The sequence below is a fragment of the Bufo bufo genome, chromosome 10 (assembly GCF_905171765.1).
Source record: "Bufo bufo chromosome 10, aBufBuf1.1, whole genome shotgun sequence".
NCBI classification, from domain to species: domain Eukaryota; kingdom Metazoa; phylum Chordata; class Amphibia; order Anura; family Bufonidae; genus Bufo; species Bufo bufo.
Genome location: NC_053398.1, coordinates 59,416,426 through 59,433,278, shown reverse-complemented (window position 1 = coordinate 59,433,278; position 16,853 = coordinate 59,416,426). Strand labels below are relative to the sequence as shown.

At 44.0% G+C, this 16,853-nt stretch overlaps 1 protein-coding gene across 1 annotated transcript in view; it reads right to left on the bottom strand.

Annotated features, from left to right (window-relative positions):
- Positions 1-3,080: 3,080 nt before the first annotated feature.
- STIP1 (stress induced phosphoprotein 1) overlaps positions 3,081-16,853 on the bottom strand; it is a 63,140-nt gene continuing 49,367 nt past the window's right edge. The window contains exons 10-14 of the mRNA XM_040409950.1: positions 9,481-9,605; positions 9,157-9,193; positions 6,461-6,564; positions 4,882-5,054; positions 3,081-3,412 (exon numbers count right to left, since the gene is read on the bottom strand). Of these exons, the coding sequence (XP_040265884.1) occupies positions 3,340-3,412; positions 4,882-5,054; positions 6,461-6,564; positions 9,157-9,193; positions 9,481-9,605 (512 nt within the window). The 3' untranslated portion in view covers positions 3,081-3,339. The remainder of the gene's footprint in view (positions 3,413-4,881; positions 5,055-6,460; positions 6,565-9,156; positions 9,194-9,480; positions 9,606-16,853) is intronic.

Genomic DNA, 16,853 nt, shown 5'->3' with positions numbered 1-16,853 from the left:
ACTCATCAGACCAGGCAACATTTTTCCAGTCTTCAACAGTCCAATTTTGGTGAGTTCGTGCAAATTGTAGCCTCTTTTTCCTATTTGTAGTGGAGATGAGTGGTACCCGGTGGGGTCTTCTGATGTTGTAGCCCATCCGCCTCAAGGTTGTGCGTGTTGTGGCTTCACAAATGCTTTGCTGCATACCTCGGTTGTAACGAGTGGTTATTTCAGTCAACGTTGCTCTTCTATCAGCTTGAATCAGTCGGCCCATTCTCCTCTGACCTCTAGCATCCACAAGGCATGTTCGCCCACAGGACTGCCGCATACTGGATGTTTTTCCCTTTTCACACCATTCTTTGTAAACCCTAGAAATGGCTGTGCGTGAAAATCCCAGTAACTGAGCAGATTGTGAAATACTCAGACCGGCCCGTCTGGCACCAACAACCATGCCACGCTCAAAATTGCTTAAATCACCTTTCTTTCCCAGTCTGACATTTAGTTTGGAGTTCAGGAGATTGTCTTGACCAGGACCACCCCCCTAAATGCATTGAAGCAACTGCCATGTGATTGGTTGACTAGATAATTGCATTAATGAGAAATAGAACAGGTGTTCCTAATAATTCTTTAGGTGAGAGTATATTTATTTATATATATATATATATATATATATATATATATATATATATATATATATATATATATATATATATATATATATATAAAAATAAATAATCCAAAAAGCAGGCAGTATATATAAATACATACAAAATCATAGTTCCGGGCTAGATGTCCTGCTTTCCCTGTTGGTTGCAGGGGCGTGGCCTAATGGAACTGGTGGGCGTGGCTTAGCAGGTCAGCTGTGTGTCGATAGTGCAGGGGGGGATGGGGATTGACTAAGTAGCTACTGCAGTAGGGACTCTAAAGGTTTTTCTTACAGCTTCTGACAGGAATCAGCTGTTTGTAGAGAGGGAACAAGCAGCTGATGCGGGCAGCAGGGAGCCGACCACTGACAGGAGCAGACTGCACATGCGCATGGACGAGCTTCCTCTCAAGCTCCTCCATGTCGCGTGCAGCCATGGACGAACTCAGCTGCAAGGTAGAGCTGGGCTGACGGGGAGTGGCTTATAACTGAAAGAGAAGCGGGCAGATGTGTTTAATGAAGTATATTAGGAACTTTTTCCCTGCCTGCCACACTGTAGTGGAGAGTATTTAAAGCAAACCTTTCACCTCATTTTCACTTTATAAACTAGCAAGCGCCGTACGTGATGCCTTGCCATCTGCGGCAGGTCTACAGTGATCACGTGGGTCACTTGGAGCCTGAAGATAGGGGAGCGCGCGCACGGGAGGGAGAGCAGACAGGCAGGCATCACGTACGGCGCATGCGCGATTCTGTTACAGGATCACGCTTGTGTCCGCAAGAAAGACGGGATCGTGCGGCGAATGAGGAGGACGGCGCATGCGCAGGATTCACATGCGTGGTCCCGGCGACTGAGCCGGCTGTCAATTACAGAGCATAGAGGCGGGGCTAGGGCAGGGGAGGTACAGCCAGAGGTGAGGGAAGGGCTACCCCCTTGACTTGTTGCGTGACTGTTGGAGCAGGAAATGTGAACTTTATAAGACGATTTTTTTCAAGAATAAACAGCGCAGGAAAGCGGCACTAACATGTATAAGAACACACTGAAGATAATCTATAAGGTACTGTTGCTAGTTTATAATGTGAAAATGAGGTGAAAGGTTCGCTTTAAAGAGTGGCCAACCCCTTTAAGATTCCTCACTACCATTTCTATTATATATTATTCTGGCTCTCCTGGTATTCTTAGCCTGCTTGGACCTTGACCTCGGACTATAGGCTGATGATTTGGATCCTGACACCACCTCCTGGTTCTGACCTTCTGACTTGGAAATGGTTCAGATTATGATTTGCCCTAATTGCTATTCTGGTTTTGTCTCCTACATCAGTTTTTCGAATCTGTCTCTGTTTATGAGTTGGTGTGGTCATCGATCTGTCCATAGGTGTTTTTCCTTCCTTGTAGACACCTGCCCTTATCTAGGAAAGGACTGTTGTCCAGTTGTGGGCCGCTGCTTAGAGAAGATCATGCCAGTAGGTAGGGAGAGAGTGACAGGAAGTTCAGGGTTCATGGCTCCCTGCTGTGACATGCGTCCATAGGGTTACATTATTAGGATGAAAGCCAAAAGCATAACCAGCTACTGCAAAATAAAAAGTATACAGATCAAAGTAGCCTGCACTAGTCCATACATTATCCAGTACACGAATTGATGTAAACAGAGCCTTAAAGTCTATGAACACCTTTGGGGCATTTTTTGTTTATTACTGCATTCTACTCCTGTTGGGCCAAGATCATTTCTTCAATTGGTCTTCATTAAAAATTCAACAGTTCAATTTGCTCTTTAACAGTTTTCCTTCTACAGCTTTCAGTTTCAGAGAACTGCTCTGGTGGGTGGATATGTAGTCCTTATATCTGAACTCCTCACAGCTCATAAACACTCATTTAAAGAGAACGTGTTACCACGAAATGCAGTGAAGTCTGCAGGCAGTATGTTATAGAGCAGGAGGAGCTGAGCATTGTCATGTAGTTACCTGCCTGTGCTCTGATGGGGAGCCCGGCCTCTCTGTTGCCAGCAGGGTCTCCGTTTCACAAAGAGACAGACAGCTCTTCTGGCCTTTTTAAGACTTTTTATTTATACATTTTTTAACAGATCACTATGATAGGCTGTCACAATGATCAAAAGCCCTGAAACCAGGGAGTTATTCTGATTGCCTGATTGGAGTCGGGAAGGAGTTTTATGTCCCCTAAAGTGAGGAAAATTGACTTCTACCTCAGTTTTTTTTTGTCTTCCTCTGGATCAACTTGCAGGATAACAGGCCGAACTGGATGGACAAATGTCTTTTTTCGGCCTTATGTACTATGTTACGATGAATGATCTATAGTAACAGCACTGTCACAGTGATCTGCAGTGCCATGGGCTGCTGGCTGATCGTAAAGTAACCTGACGCTTCTATATGTAACAGCCTACCGCCATGATGTATAACATTGTTGGATGATAGGCAACTGGTTAAGATAAACACAACACTAATATGAGTAATCAAATCTTGTCACGTGCTGCTCTTTATTAACATCATTACAGATCAATAAACTTAGCAAATGGGAGAGAATGACAGAACAACAGCGCAATACTAGAGTGTCTGGCGCACAGATCTCTCCCCTGTACTTTGCTGAATCAAGAGGAAACTTTCTGGCATGTCCTTCAGCACTCAAGTGCTTCCTCACAGGTGGACAGCAATAAAGAAGTAGCAGAAGGGATAACATTGGAGAAAAAGTAGGTGCAAGGAGTTCATCACCGAATAGCAATCAATCCTACATCCATCAGTTTCTGAATTTTCTGGGCAATACCTGGGTTCTTCAAATGTCTAGAAAAAACAAAGACAGTTTACCCTATACAGAATATAAAAAAATAAAATATAGATACTGCCACTAAGACAAGGAGCCTACTCTGGATCTTAGATTGTCGGGCATCCCAATTTATGGTAATTCTACATACAGGTAAGGTCCCAATCAACCAACAAAAGGCTAATATTATCCCTATATAGAAAAAAGGTTTAAGGACAAAGTCCAGTATTTATAGGTTATCAATATTAGACCAATGGGGAAAGGGGTGGACATAGGACCCCTATATTCATGATCTGTTGGGGTCTCTGTGGCCAGACTCCCACCCATAAGACACATCCCCTTATCCTGTGGCTAGTGGATAAGTTTAAATCTTGGGACAGCCCCTTTGAATATATACAGTAGGTTAAATGGTTTTTCCCATATGAACACTAATAGCATATCAGTAGGATATGCCATAAATCTTGAACAGGAGCGTGTCCCAGATTTGGGATCCACGCCTATGTCAAGAACGTGGCCTTGCTGTGAACGGAGAGCATACCATGCATGTGTGGCATTCTCCATATAGTCACTGCTATGGGGCTTCCCAAAACAAACAGGTAAGTAAGCGCTGCCATTTTGAGAAGTCCCATAGCATGCACAGCCACCCATCCATTCACCGCTATGAGACTTATGAAATAGCCCAGCCAGCGCTCACCAAGCAGTTTTAGGAAGTCCCATGGCAGTAAATGGAGAGGATGCAATGCATGTGTGGCGTGCTCTCCTTTCACATCAAGACCCTGTTCGCGGTTCCTTGACGTGGGACCCGCATTTATCGGAGATTTACAACATGGCCTATCAACATGCCATAAAATGTCCAGATGGGATAACACTATGAACCAGAATATATATTTTTTTTTCTCTCAAAGTCCTACTTTATGACAAAGAATCCATCTAAACGAGGATTTAAAAGCGTGAGTAATACTCTGGAAAGTCAGCTTGTTCCCTCTCAGAGAAGTCAGCTAGTGCACGAATACATTGCGGTGTGCACTGCTGAGAGCAGCTATTAAAGGGTTTCTTTACCCTTTTGTTACTTTGGCTAGATCATCTGCATCTGATCGGCAAACGTTCATAAACCCGGGAACCCCGCCCGCAGATCAGCTGTTTGAGAAGACAGTGGTGCTACTGCGAGCTCCATGGCCTACTAGCCGTTTCCTGCATGCCAGTGACTTCAGGACTATGTACGTGGCCTGGGCACGGCTCAGCCCCATTGAAGTAAATGTAGCTGAGCTATGCCCAGGCCACTGAAATAGCTGTGACGTCACTGGCCTGTGGGAAACCGAGAGAAGGCCACGGTTCTACTGCGAGCGCTGCTGATCTTCTGGGGTCCCTGGTGTCGAAACCCTTTAAAGTAAGTCTTTAAAATAAGCTAAAAAATAAATCTGTATGACAGTACTTCTAAGTAAAAGGATAGTACACTTAAAATGTTCATTAACGCATGTGAATTACTCACTCGCTCAGGGCCTGTGGATCCTTTTGCATCTGTTCTAATATAAGTCTCATCGCTGGATCACTCATTATTTGCTGAACTTCTGGATCTGCCATAGCTCTGCGCTTTACATCCTCGGGACTGTCATTTCGATGGTACTGTGACATCATACACCTTTGATAGCCATCAGTTGCTTCCTATGTATATAAATTAAAACACAGTTTATATTAATGTCACAAATCTTTTTCTGTCTATGTAGCCGAGCGTTTACTGATCACTTATAGGGAATGTATAATATTTTTTTACTAATTAAAACCAGATACTGATACATATCCTTTTTGTCATCTGTTTTTATTTTGTGACTGTACATTTTTAACATTAACATGATGGGGCAGCCATCTTGCATCTTTACAGATCTTCTTTATTGCAGTTACATGCAGTCACTTACTAATCGGTCTCCCTCTCACTAAACTCTCCCCCCTTCAGTCTGCTCTAAATGCTGCAGCCAGGCTCATCTATCCATCCAACCGCTACACTGATGCTACTAGTCTGTGCCAGTCACTTCACTGGTTGCCCATCAACTACCGAATACAGTTCAAACTTCTCACCCTCACCCACAAAGCTCTCCACAGTGCTGCACCTCCCTCATCTCCATCTACCACCCTACTCGTGCTCTCCGTTCTGTTAGCGACCTAAGATTAATAACCTCCATAATTCGTACCTCTCACTCCTGTCTTTAAGACTTTTCTCGAGCTGCATCTACTCTCCAGAATACTCTGCCCCGGAATACTAGGTCAATCCACAACTTCTCCACCTTCAAAACGTGCCTTAAACACACCTTTTCAGGCAGGCTTATCAAGCTACCTTTCCCCCACCGACTCCTCTGGCCTAAACTCGATCCTCTAGTAGTCCCGAAGCAGATCGGCCGACACCACTCCTGTCAGTTCAATAATGGCTCAAATCCTACTTATCACAATCATCTACCTTATGTGTCACCCCCAATTCCTCATAGATTGTAAGCTCTTGCGAGCAGGGCCCTGACTCCTAGTGTTTCAGTTGCATATTATCCAGTTATTTTTGTTTTGTATATGAACCCTATGAACATGTAAAGCGCTGCAGAATATGGTGGCGCTATATAAATACATTTTATTATTAGTTACATGGACCATATATTACAATGAAAAGGACATAAGCTGTGACCGTCTCCTATTGCCGATGGTGGATCTTGTGTTGTCTACACTGAGGTTTTATCTTTCAATGTAATGCTGCCTATTGACTGCTAAAAAGTGATTTGTACAGAACAGAAAATGTCAGCCGAATATTAGTCTTAGGAGCCAGTGTGAAACTTGCATGACTTTAGTGTTTTCTTTTTTTAAATATGGTAACATGGAAAATTAAAAAAAATAACTGAAAAATTCTCAAAAAATATGTGCAACAAAAGCTTGATTTCTGATAATGCATTCCCTTTAACAGCATGTATAGGGTCTAGAAAGAAGTACTTTGACCTATGGTACTTGAATGGCGTTATTATATACTTGGCTTGCACAAAGGCTCAGAGTATCCACAATTAGATAGCAACCTATGGCAGGTTCTTGCACCGTACCTTGCATGCAGAGTCCAGGTCTAGTGCCTTTTGATAGACATCCATAGCCTTAGTGTAATCTTTCATGGCCTCTAGTGCAGCAGCTTTGCGAGTATAGCCTTTAACTGACGAGTACAAATAAAATAATGTATAGATTAAAGACATTTGCATTGATTTTTAAAATGATGCTAAATACAACCCTAAAAGCAGATGGCACAATCAGGGCTTGAGCACATAAGCAGCCTTTCTAGACTGGAAAGTAGGTACTTCCCTTTCTTAGCTGCACAGCACCTTCTAAGCAATTGGCAATATGATCTAAACGTGGCCCTGCACATTAGTATAAAGTTGATCAAAACAGATGAGTTCAACTAAAACAAAGTTTGTTGGTTGAAGTTTAACAATGAACAATCATGAAAAGAAGTCAGCCATGTTTAAAGGGGTTATCCAGGAATTTCATATCAATCACCCATCCTCAGGAGAGGTCATTAATATCAGACCGGCAGGGGTCAGACACTTGGAACTCCCTGCCACAATCAGCATTGCTCCGTGAACACCTAGTCCTCTTGCTAGGCCAGTGAAGGCAACGTACATCTGCCATGTGGCCTAGGCGCAGCTCAGCCCCATTCAAGTGAATGGGGCTGGGCAGAGTTTTTGGCCCAGAAAAGGGTGTAGTAGACGTCAACATTTTTGCCAGATCTCGCAGCACACAGCCCTATGGGAAGTGTTGTGGCTGCAGCTCATCTACACCCACAACCTGGAAGAGGGAGCACGGAGACTGAAGTGAAGACTCAGGAAAAGGTGACAGGCACACTATTATGCTCAGCAGTGGGGCTGAAACGATTATTCTAATTAATTAACTCGACACAAAAAAAGTCCTTGATTCGTTTGTCCCATGTGACCACTGAGTGTGAGTGAAGAGCTTGCCATAACTCATGCTCCGTGGTCACCCTCCTGCACTGGATCCTGATCTACACACATCGTCAGGACATGGTGCACATATTATGACCTGATGCTGTGTGACGTCAGGTCCCAGTGCAGCGCGTGAAGAAGAGGATGGAAGATCTCTGAAGTGTCGGCAGTGCTCCTACAGGAAAGGTGAGTATTTTAGTTCACTGGCGCTGTGGCTGGGCATTGATGGCTAGGAGGGGGAGTGAGGGAACTGATGGCAGTGGGGGCAGCTGATCGCACTGGAAGGGGGGGGGGGGGGGGGGGAAGCTGGTGGCATTGGGGGAGGAGCTGATGACCTGGGGAAGCTGGTCGCACTGGGTGGAGATGGTGGCATCGAAGGGGGAACTGATGGCACTGGGGGGGGAAGCTGATTGAACTCGGGGGAGGAACTAATGGCACTGGAGGGGGAACTGATCGCAGGGGAGCTGATGAGTTTTTAGAGAAAACATCCTTTTAATTAGGTTTTTCTCATTAGAGTACTCGATTAATCAGTAGAATACTTGATTACTAAAATAATTGATAGCTGCAGCCCTACTCAGCAGGAGACCAGACAAGGTTTACACAATTAAATGACATGTTTTAGGGTCCCACACAACCCCTTTCTAAATGGAATAGCCCTTTAAAGGGCTTCTGTCAGCCCACTAAACCATTTTTGTTTTGTTTACTAATAATCCGTATACTGCGATCTCTGCATACATAAGTTAAATAATCATTTTTGTTCAGTAGAATTTGATAAAAAGCGATTTTTAAAATATGCAAATTACCTTGCTACCAGCAAGTAGGGCGGCTACTTGCTGGTAGCAGCCGCATCCTCCGACCCTAATGACGCCCCCTCCGCATTGTGATTGACAGGGCCAGGGAACGGAATCGTTCTCTGCTGGCCCTGCCTGTTAGCATTCAAAATCTGGCGCCTGCGCTGCGGCCGTACGTATCTTCAATCTGCGCAGGCGCACTGAGAGGTGGCCACTCTCTCCTCAATGCGCCTGCGCAGGGTGTAGATGTGACGTCATCGGCGCATTGAGAATGGAGCGGCCGAGCGAGTACCCGTCTCTCAGTGCGCCTGCGCAGATTGAAGATTGGTACGGCCGCGGCGCAGGCGCCAGATTTTGAATGCTAACAGGCAGGGCCAGCAGAGAACGATTCCGTTCCCTGGCCCTGTCAATCACAATGCGGAGGGGGCGTCATTAGGGTCGGAGGATGCGGCTGCTACCAGCAAGTAGCCGCCCTACTTGCTGGTAGCAAGGTAATTTGCATATTTTAAAAATCGCTTTTTATCAAATTATACTGAACAAAAATGATTTAACTTATGTATGCAGAGCTCGCAGTGTAGGAATTATTAATAAACAACAACAAAAAAAACAAAACGGTTTAGTGGGCTGACAGAAGCCCTTTAAGTCATCCCCTATTAGATCGGGGTGGGGGATCCCATTGCCGAGTACAGCGATTATCTCTGGAACGTCCATAAAAATGAATTGAGAGGCTGCTTCGTTCATTTCAGGGGGGCTGCAGGGGGCACAAAGTTTCCATTCTCATGATCGGTGGGGGTCCCAGCGGTAGGACCCCCACCAATCTAATAGTTATCCCCCGTCCTATGGATAGGGGATAACTTGAAACAACCAGAATACCCCTTTAAAAGCTCTGCAAGTGGCTCAACTCATCATCTGCTCTTTTATTTAGGCACTGGGGTTCTCTTCCAATAAGAACTGCAGAACACCTAAAACTAAAACCTTGCTCACGATGCAGACATGTAAAACACAGAAGACACTCACTGAATGCAGGTTCTAGTCGTATACACTCTTCACAGTCCTGAAAGAATTAAAGAAGGATCACTTATAACAAACAGATCACAGGGAAGCTTTGGACAACTACACAGTACTGAAGGAGCACAGGGCAGAAGTGAAGAGGAGATGTGGGACACATTAGTATTTAAGAGTTTCTCAGAGAAGTCCTGTACAAAACTATAGAAGGGCTTTTAATAATTGAGGAGGGCCATGGTTAGAGTTCTCATCAGAATGCAGTGTCCAAATATTGTATCCAAAGTGGACAAATGCTTGGTCATTTATCATTGCAGCGGTATTCATATTATTCATTACCTTTAGTGCAAGCTGAAATTCCAGCAGCTTCGTGTAGCATGCAGCACGGTTGCTGTACAGTTTGGCATCTTTTGGATTCCTCTTAATCGCTTCTGAGTAATGTTTCACGGCTAGTGGATAATCTCCTGCAAGAGAAAAAACATTTCATCTAGATGTATTCAATCTATATTATGTCTGCCCAAAGAAGACGACATTAACACTGGTCATGATTTTTGAAATAAGATGGAATCATTCACATAGATATACATCACTTAAAGGAGTTTTCTGGGATTTTAATATTGATGACCTATCCTCAGGATATGTCATTAATTTCAGATCAGTGGGGGTCTGACACCCGGCTCCCCCGCCGATCAGCTAGTTGTGTGAGCGCAGCCTTCCCTTGTTTACCAGCTTGCCGTCGACAGCGCAGTGGTGACCAGGTGTAATTACATAGAGTGCCATCTAAGGTAGTGAGAAAAAGCAAATATAGGCAACTGGAACTCCTCGTTTTAGGCCGAATATATTTACTGAGTATTCCTAGGCCAGGGTTTTAACATTCAATAATGATATATATTGAGCCACTGAGGAAGGGGACACTCTAGCCCTGAAACGCGTCTGGTCTGACCACCCAAGTACAACTTTATGTGAGTGCACCACATCGATCCTATCTAGGAATAACTCTGAACCGACCTGCAAAGTGTAGCCGGTCTGAAACTTCTGCCCGGAAGGTTGGGATATTGCATTTGGATCCAAACAAGCGGGACCGCGTGCAGCAACCAAGCTGCTAACAGGTGACCCATATCATCAACCGTGGGATTCACCCGACCGCAATAAGAAAAGCGGGAGTAAGTTCCGATAGACGGCAGAGGTTTCTCCTGTGTGTGAGAACCCTCCAACATCGGTAAGAGTGTTCCTTTATTTATTATCGACCTATTGCTGGATCTATTTCTGACCCAAAGCGGGACGCTGCTGGGTCAGTGACGGAGCAAGATATTGCCTATGACTATTGCAATTATACCCATAGCGTCATTACGCTACTCTAAATCGGCAACAAGTATCCGATTGGCTTGAACCTGTTGTACCCGGACATTTCAGAGCTTTTTGACCTATTCGGGTCAGCAAACTCTTACTTTCTTACTTTATTATTCACCAGATGATCACTGCCAACACTGTATTTTAACTGTTTTATTGTAGTTTACGGCTACTGATGTATCGTTATTGATGTAAGACTCATTTTACCATTACACACCCGCTTCATCTATTTGTATTGTGTCTGGGGTGAGGCTGTCAGTCACAGTTATCTTACACCATTGTCCATGAGTGACTAATTTCTGCCATATTTCAGCCATAACATGCAGAATTTTTGTCTTGATTGCTGCTGACAGTATGGAAGTAATTTTAGCTTGTATTGTCGTACTGTATATTATTGTATCGTATCTGTTATTTTAACTACTACAATAAACACTAGTAACCAAGTATCTTAGGTGTGCCCAGTCATCTCCTTTATATTTCAGGGTTTTAACATGTCTCCAAAACTGGCATCAGCCATCTCATCTGAAAGTTTCGCCACAGTTCTTGCCCAGCTTTAGACCCCTTTATCAACCCTATGGAGGGGTTATGAGTACTATTTCACTTATCTACAAATGTTTAACCACTTCAGCCCCCAGTGCTTAAACACCCTGAAAGACCAGGCCACTTTTTACACTTCTGACCTACACTACTTTCACCGTTTATTGCTCGGTCATGCAACTTACCACCCAAATGAATTTTACCTCCTTTTCTTCTCACTAATAGAGCTTTCATTTGGTGGTATTTCATTGCTGCTGACATTTTTACTTTTTTTGTTATTAATCGAAATTTAACGATTTTTTTGCAAAAAAATGACATTTTTCAGTTTCAGTTGTAAAATTTTGCAAAAAAAACGACATCCATATAGAAATTTTGCTCTAAATTTATAGTTCTACATGTCTTTGATAAAAAAAAAATGTTTGGGTAAAAAAAAAATGGTTTGGGTAAAAGTTATAGCGTTTACAAACTATGGTACAAAAATGTGAATTTCCGCTTTTTGAAGCAGCTCTGACTTTCTGAGCACCTGTCATGTTTCCTGAGGTTCTACAATGCCCAGACAGTACAAACACCCCACAAATGACCCCATTTCTGAAAGTACACACCCTAAGGTATTCGCTGATGGGCATAGTGAGTTCATAGAACTTTTTATTTTTTGTCACAAGTTAGCGGAAAATTATGATTTTTTTTTTTTTTTTTTTTTTCTTAAAAAGTCTCATATTCCACTAACTTGTGACAAAAAATAAAAAGTTCTATGAACTCACTATGCCCATCAGCGAATACCTTGGGGTCTCTTCTTTCCAAAATGGGGTCACTTGTGGGGTAGTTATACTGCCCTGGCATTCTAGGGGCCCAAATGTGTGGTAAGGAGTTTGAAATCAAATTCTGTAAAAAATGACCTGTGAAATCCGAAAGGTGCTCTTTGGAATATGGGCCCCTTTGCCCACCTAGGCTGCAAAAAAGTGTCACACATCTGGTATCTCCGTACTCAGGAGAAGGTGGGGAATGTGTTTTGGGGTGTCATTTTATATATACCCATGCTGGGTGAGAGAAATATCTTGGCAAAAGACAACTTTTCCCATTTTTTTATACAAAGTTGGCATTTGACCAAGATATTTATCTCACCCAGCATGGGTATATGTAAAAAGACACCCCAAAACACATTCCTCAACTTCTCCTGAGTACGGCGATACCAGATGTGTGACACTTTTTTGCAGCCTAGGTGGGCAAAGGGGCCCATATTCCAAAGAGCACCTTTCGGATTTCACTCCTCATTTTTTCCTGAATTTGATTTCAAACTCCTTACCACACATTTGGGCCCCTAGAATACCAGGGCAGTATAACTACCCCACAAGTGACCCCATTTTGGAAAGAAGACACCCCAAGGTATTCCGTGAGGGGCATGGCGAGTTCCTAGAATTTTTTATTTTTTGTCACAAGTTAGTGGAAAATGATGATTTTTTTTTTTTTTTTTTTTCATACAAAGTCTCATATTCCACAAACTTGTGACAAAAAATAAAAACTTCCATGAACTCACTATGCCCATCAGCGAATACCTTGGGGTCTCTTCTTTCCAAAATGGGGTCACTTGTGGGGTAGTTATACTGCCCTGGCATTCTAGGGGCCCAAATGTGTGGTAAGTAGGTAAATGACCTGTGAAATCCGAAAGGTGCTCTTTGGAATGTGGGCCCCTTTGCCCACCTAGGCTGCAAAAAAGTGTCACACATCTGGTATCTCTGTATTCAGGAGAAGTTGAGGAATGTGTTTTGGGGTGTCTTTTTACATATACCCATGCTGGGTGAGATAAATATCTTGGTCAAATGCCAACTTTGTATAAAAAAAATGGGAAAAGTTGTCTTTTGCCAAGATATTTCTCTCACCCAGCATGGGTATATGTAAAATGACACCCCAAAACACATTCCCCAACTTCTCCCGATTACGGAGATACCAGATGTGTGACACTTTTTTGCAGCCTAGGTGGGCAAAGGGGCCCATATTCAAAAGAGCACCTTTCGGATTTCACAGGTCATTTTTTACAGAATTTGATTTCAAACTCCTTACCACACATTTGGGCCCCTAGAATGCCAGGGCAGTATAACTACCCCACAAGTGACCCCATTTTGGAAAGAAGAGACCCCAAGGTATTCGCTGATGGGCATAGTGAGTTCATGGAAGTTTTTATTTTTTGTCACAAGTTAGTGGAATATGAGACTTTGTATGAAAAAAAAAATAAGCATTTTCCACTAACTTGTGACAAAAAATAAAAAATTCTAGGAACTCGCCATGCCCCTCACGGAATACCTTGGGGTGTCTTCTTTCCAAAATGGGGTCACTTGTGGGGTAGTTATACTGCCCTGGCATTTTCCAGGGGCCCTAATGTGTGGTAAGTAGGTAAATGACCTGTGAAATCCTAAAGGTGCTCTTTGGAATATGGGCCCCTTTGCCCACCTAGGCTGCAAAAAAGTGTCACACATGTGGTATCGCCGTATTCAGGAGAAGTTGGGGAATGTGTTTTGGGGTGTCATTTTACATATACCCATGCTGGGTGAGAGAAATATCTTGGCAAAAGACAACTTTTCCCTTTTTTTATACAAAGTTGGCATTTGACCAAGATATTTCTCTCACCCAGCATGGGTATATGTAAAATGACACCCCAAAACACATTCCCCAACTTCTCCTGAGTACGGCGATACCAGATGTGTGACACTTTTTTGCAGCCTAGATGCGCAAAGGTGCCCAAATTCCTTTTAGGAGGGCATTTTTAGACATTTGGATACCAGACTTCTTCTCACGCTTTGGGGCCCCTAGAATGCCAGGGCAGTATAAATACCCCACATGTGACCCCATTTTGGAAAGAAGACACCCCAAGGTATTCAATGAGGGGCATGGCGAGTTCATAGAAATTTTTTTTTTTTGGCACAAGTTAGCGGAAATTGATATTTTTAATTTTTTTCTCACAAAGTCTCCCGTTCCGCTAACTTGGGACAAAAATTTCAATCTTTCATGGACTCAATATGCCCCTCACGGAATACCTGGGGGTGTCTTCTTTCCGAAATGGGGTCACATGTGGGGTATTTATACTGCCCTGGCATTCTAGGGGCCCTAAAGCGTGAGAAGAAGTCTGGAATATAAATGTCTAAAAAATTTTACGCATTTGGATTCCGTGAGGGGTATGGTGAGTTCATGTGAGATTTTATTTTTTGACACAAGTTAGTGGAATATGAGACTTTGTAAGAAAAAAAAAAAAAAATTCTGCTAACTTGGGCCAAAAAAATATCTGAATGGAGCCTTACAGAGGGGTGATCAATGACAGGGGGGTTGATCAATGACAGGGGGGGTGATCAGGGAGTCTATATGGGGTGATCACCACAGTCATTGATCACGCCCCTGTAAGGCTTCATTCAGACGTCCGGATGCGTTTTGCGGATCCGATCCATCTATCAGTGGATCCGTAAAAATCATGCGGACGTCTGAATGGAGCTTTACAGGGGGGTAATCAATGACAGGGGGTTGATCAATGACAGGGGGGTGATCAGGGAGTCTATATGGGGTGATCACCACAGTCATTGATCACGCCCCTGTAAGGCTTCATTCAGACGTCCGGATGCGTTTTGCGGATCCGATCCATCTATCAGTGCATCCGTAAAAATCATGCGGACATCTGAATGGAGCTTTACAGGGGGGTGATCAATGACAGGGGGGTGATCAGGGAGTCTATATGGGGTGATCACCACAGTCATTGATCATGCCCCTGTAAGGCTTCATTCAGACGTCCGGATGCGTTTTGCGGATCGGATCCATCTATCAGTGCATCCGTAAAAATCATGCGGACGTCTGAATGGAGCTTTACAGGGGGTTGATCAATGACAGGGGGGTAATCAATGACAGGGGGGGTGATCAGGGAGTCTATATGGGGTGATCAGGGGCTAAGAAGGGGTTAATAAGTGACGGGGGGGGGGGGGGGTAGTGTAGTGTAGTGGTGCTTGGTGGGACTTTACTGAGCTACCTGTGTCCTCTGGTGGTCGATCCAAACAAATGGGACCACCAGAGGACCAGGTAGCAGGTATATTAGACGCTGTTATCAAAACAGCGTCTAATATACCTGTTAGGGGTTAAAAAAAACACATCTCCAGCCTGCCAGCGAACGATCGCCGCTGGCAGGCTGGAGATCAACTCTCTTACCTTCCGTTCCTGTGAGCGCGCGCGCCTGTGTGCGCGCGTTCACAGGAAATCTCGCCCATCGCGAGATGACGCATATATGCGTGACTGTGCGCAGGGCTGCCACCTCCGGAACGCGATCCTGCGTTAGGCGGTCCGGAGGTGGTTAAGGAAACAGGAATCAGCCTGACCTACAAGATAATAATAATTAGCTAAATAGCTATAATTAGAATGCCTCCATAAAAGCGTGGACACACCACAAGGTTTACAAATGTGACATTTAGCATTTGTTCCCAAAAGAGAACTACAACACGTGATGTAATGTGTCCAAAAGTTGATCCATACTTCACTGGCAATGGTACAAATGTACACAGGAATTGTGAATTTAAAAAAACAAAACACAAAAACAAATATGTATAAAATGTATTATTTATTAACTACACATATCCATCAATAATCAACTGCTCAAAAGAATAGAAAACGTTGCCTAAGGATATATTCACACGTGAAAAAAATGGGGGCAGGTGCCCTATTGTGCTCTGCAGGAGGCTAGACAAGGTTTACACCGGTTCCTCAGACAACTGGGCAGCTAATGAGGCTTACTTAGCAGCCAGTTGAAGCCGTCACTTAACCCTTTCTGGAACTCTGCCATACGTGTACAGGGGTAGTATGGTCTTTAAAGATGGCCAAAACCACTAGGTTTCTGCCGTTTTACACAGCAGAGGCCAGGTGCTAATGTCTGCAATCAGTGGAAGTGCCGATCAGGGATTTAACCCCTCATATACCATGGTCAATCTGGGAGCGCAAATACAGAGAGCCGCATGCTTTCCAGCCTGGGCTGCCTTCCCATGGCTAAGATTGTGGAAAGCGTCCCATACTAGTAATACGCCTGAGCCTGTACACGGCTTTCAGTGTTTTAAAAAATATAACAAAAATACAAAAAGTTTTTTTTTTTTTTAATCATGAGCATAGGGAAAAAAATATATTTTTATGGGGGGGGGGGCGCGAGAATGTGGTGCTGACAGGAAAAATTTTTTTGGAGGATTGAAAAACACAAAAAACTATATAAAATGCGGTATTGTTGTAGTGCTAAGAATGAAGAGGCTAGGTCAGTTTTACAGCAAAACACTGGCGGAATTGCTCCCCCCCCCACCAAGATTGAAAATTCGCTCCAGATTCTGCTACATTGTATGCAACAGTGAATTGTGCCATTAAAAAGTACAACTTGCAAGAAACAAGCCCTCATACAGCTATGAGTTATGGTTCTGGGAAGGCAGGGAGTAAAAAATGAAAAAACACAAAAATGGAAAATTACAAGGTTCTGAAGTGGTCAAATACAGGCTAAACTCTTCTGACATGGCTCCCAGTCTGGGGAAGAAGCCGGCATGTGCCAAGGCAGGGGCGGACATACCGCATGTGCAGCCGGTGTGGCTGCACAGGGGCCCAGAGCAGGAGGGGGCCCCTTCCTACCGGCAGCAGGGGGAGATGAGTGCTTCCATTGTGGAAGCGCTCATCTCTATTCATCTGTATCGCTGTCCTTAGGACAGCTATACGGATGGATGCTGCGACGGGGCAGGAGAGAGGCGTCTCCTTTCCCCAGTCCTCTCATAGGCTACAGGCCTAGTGCCTGTAGCCTATCAGAGGACGGCGCAGGCGGCGTGATGACGTCC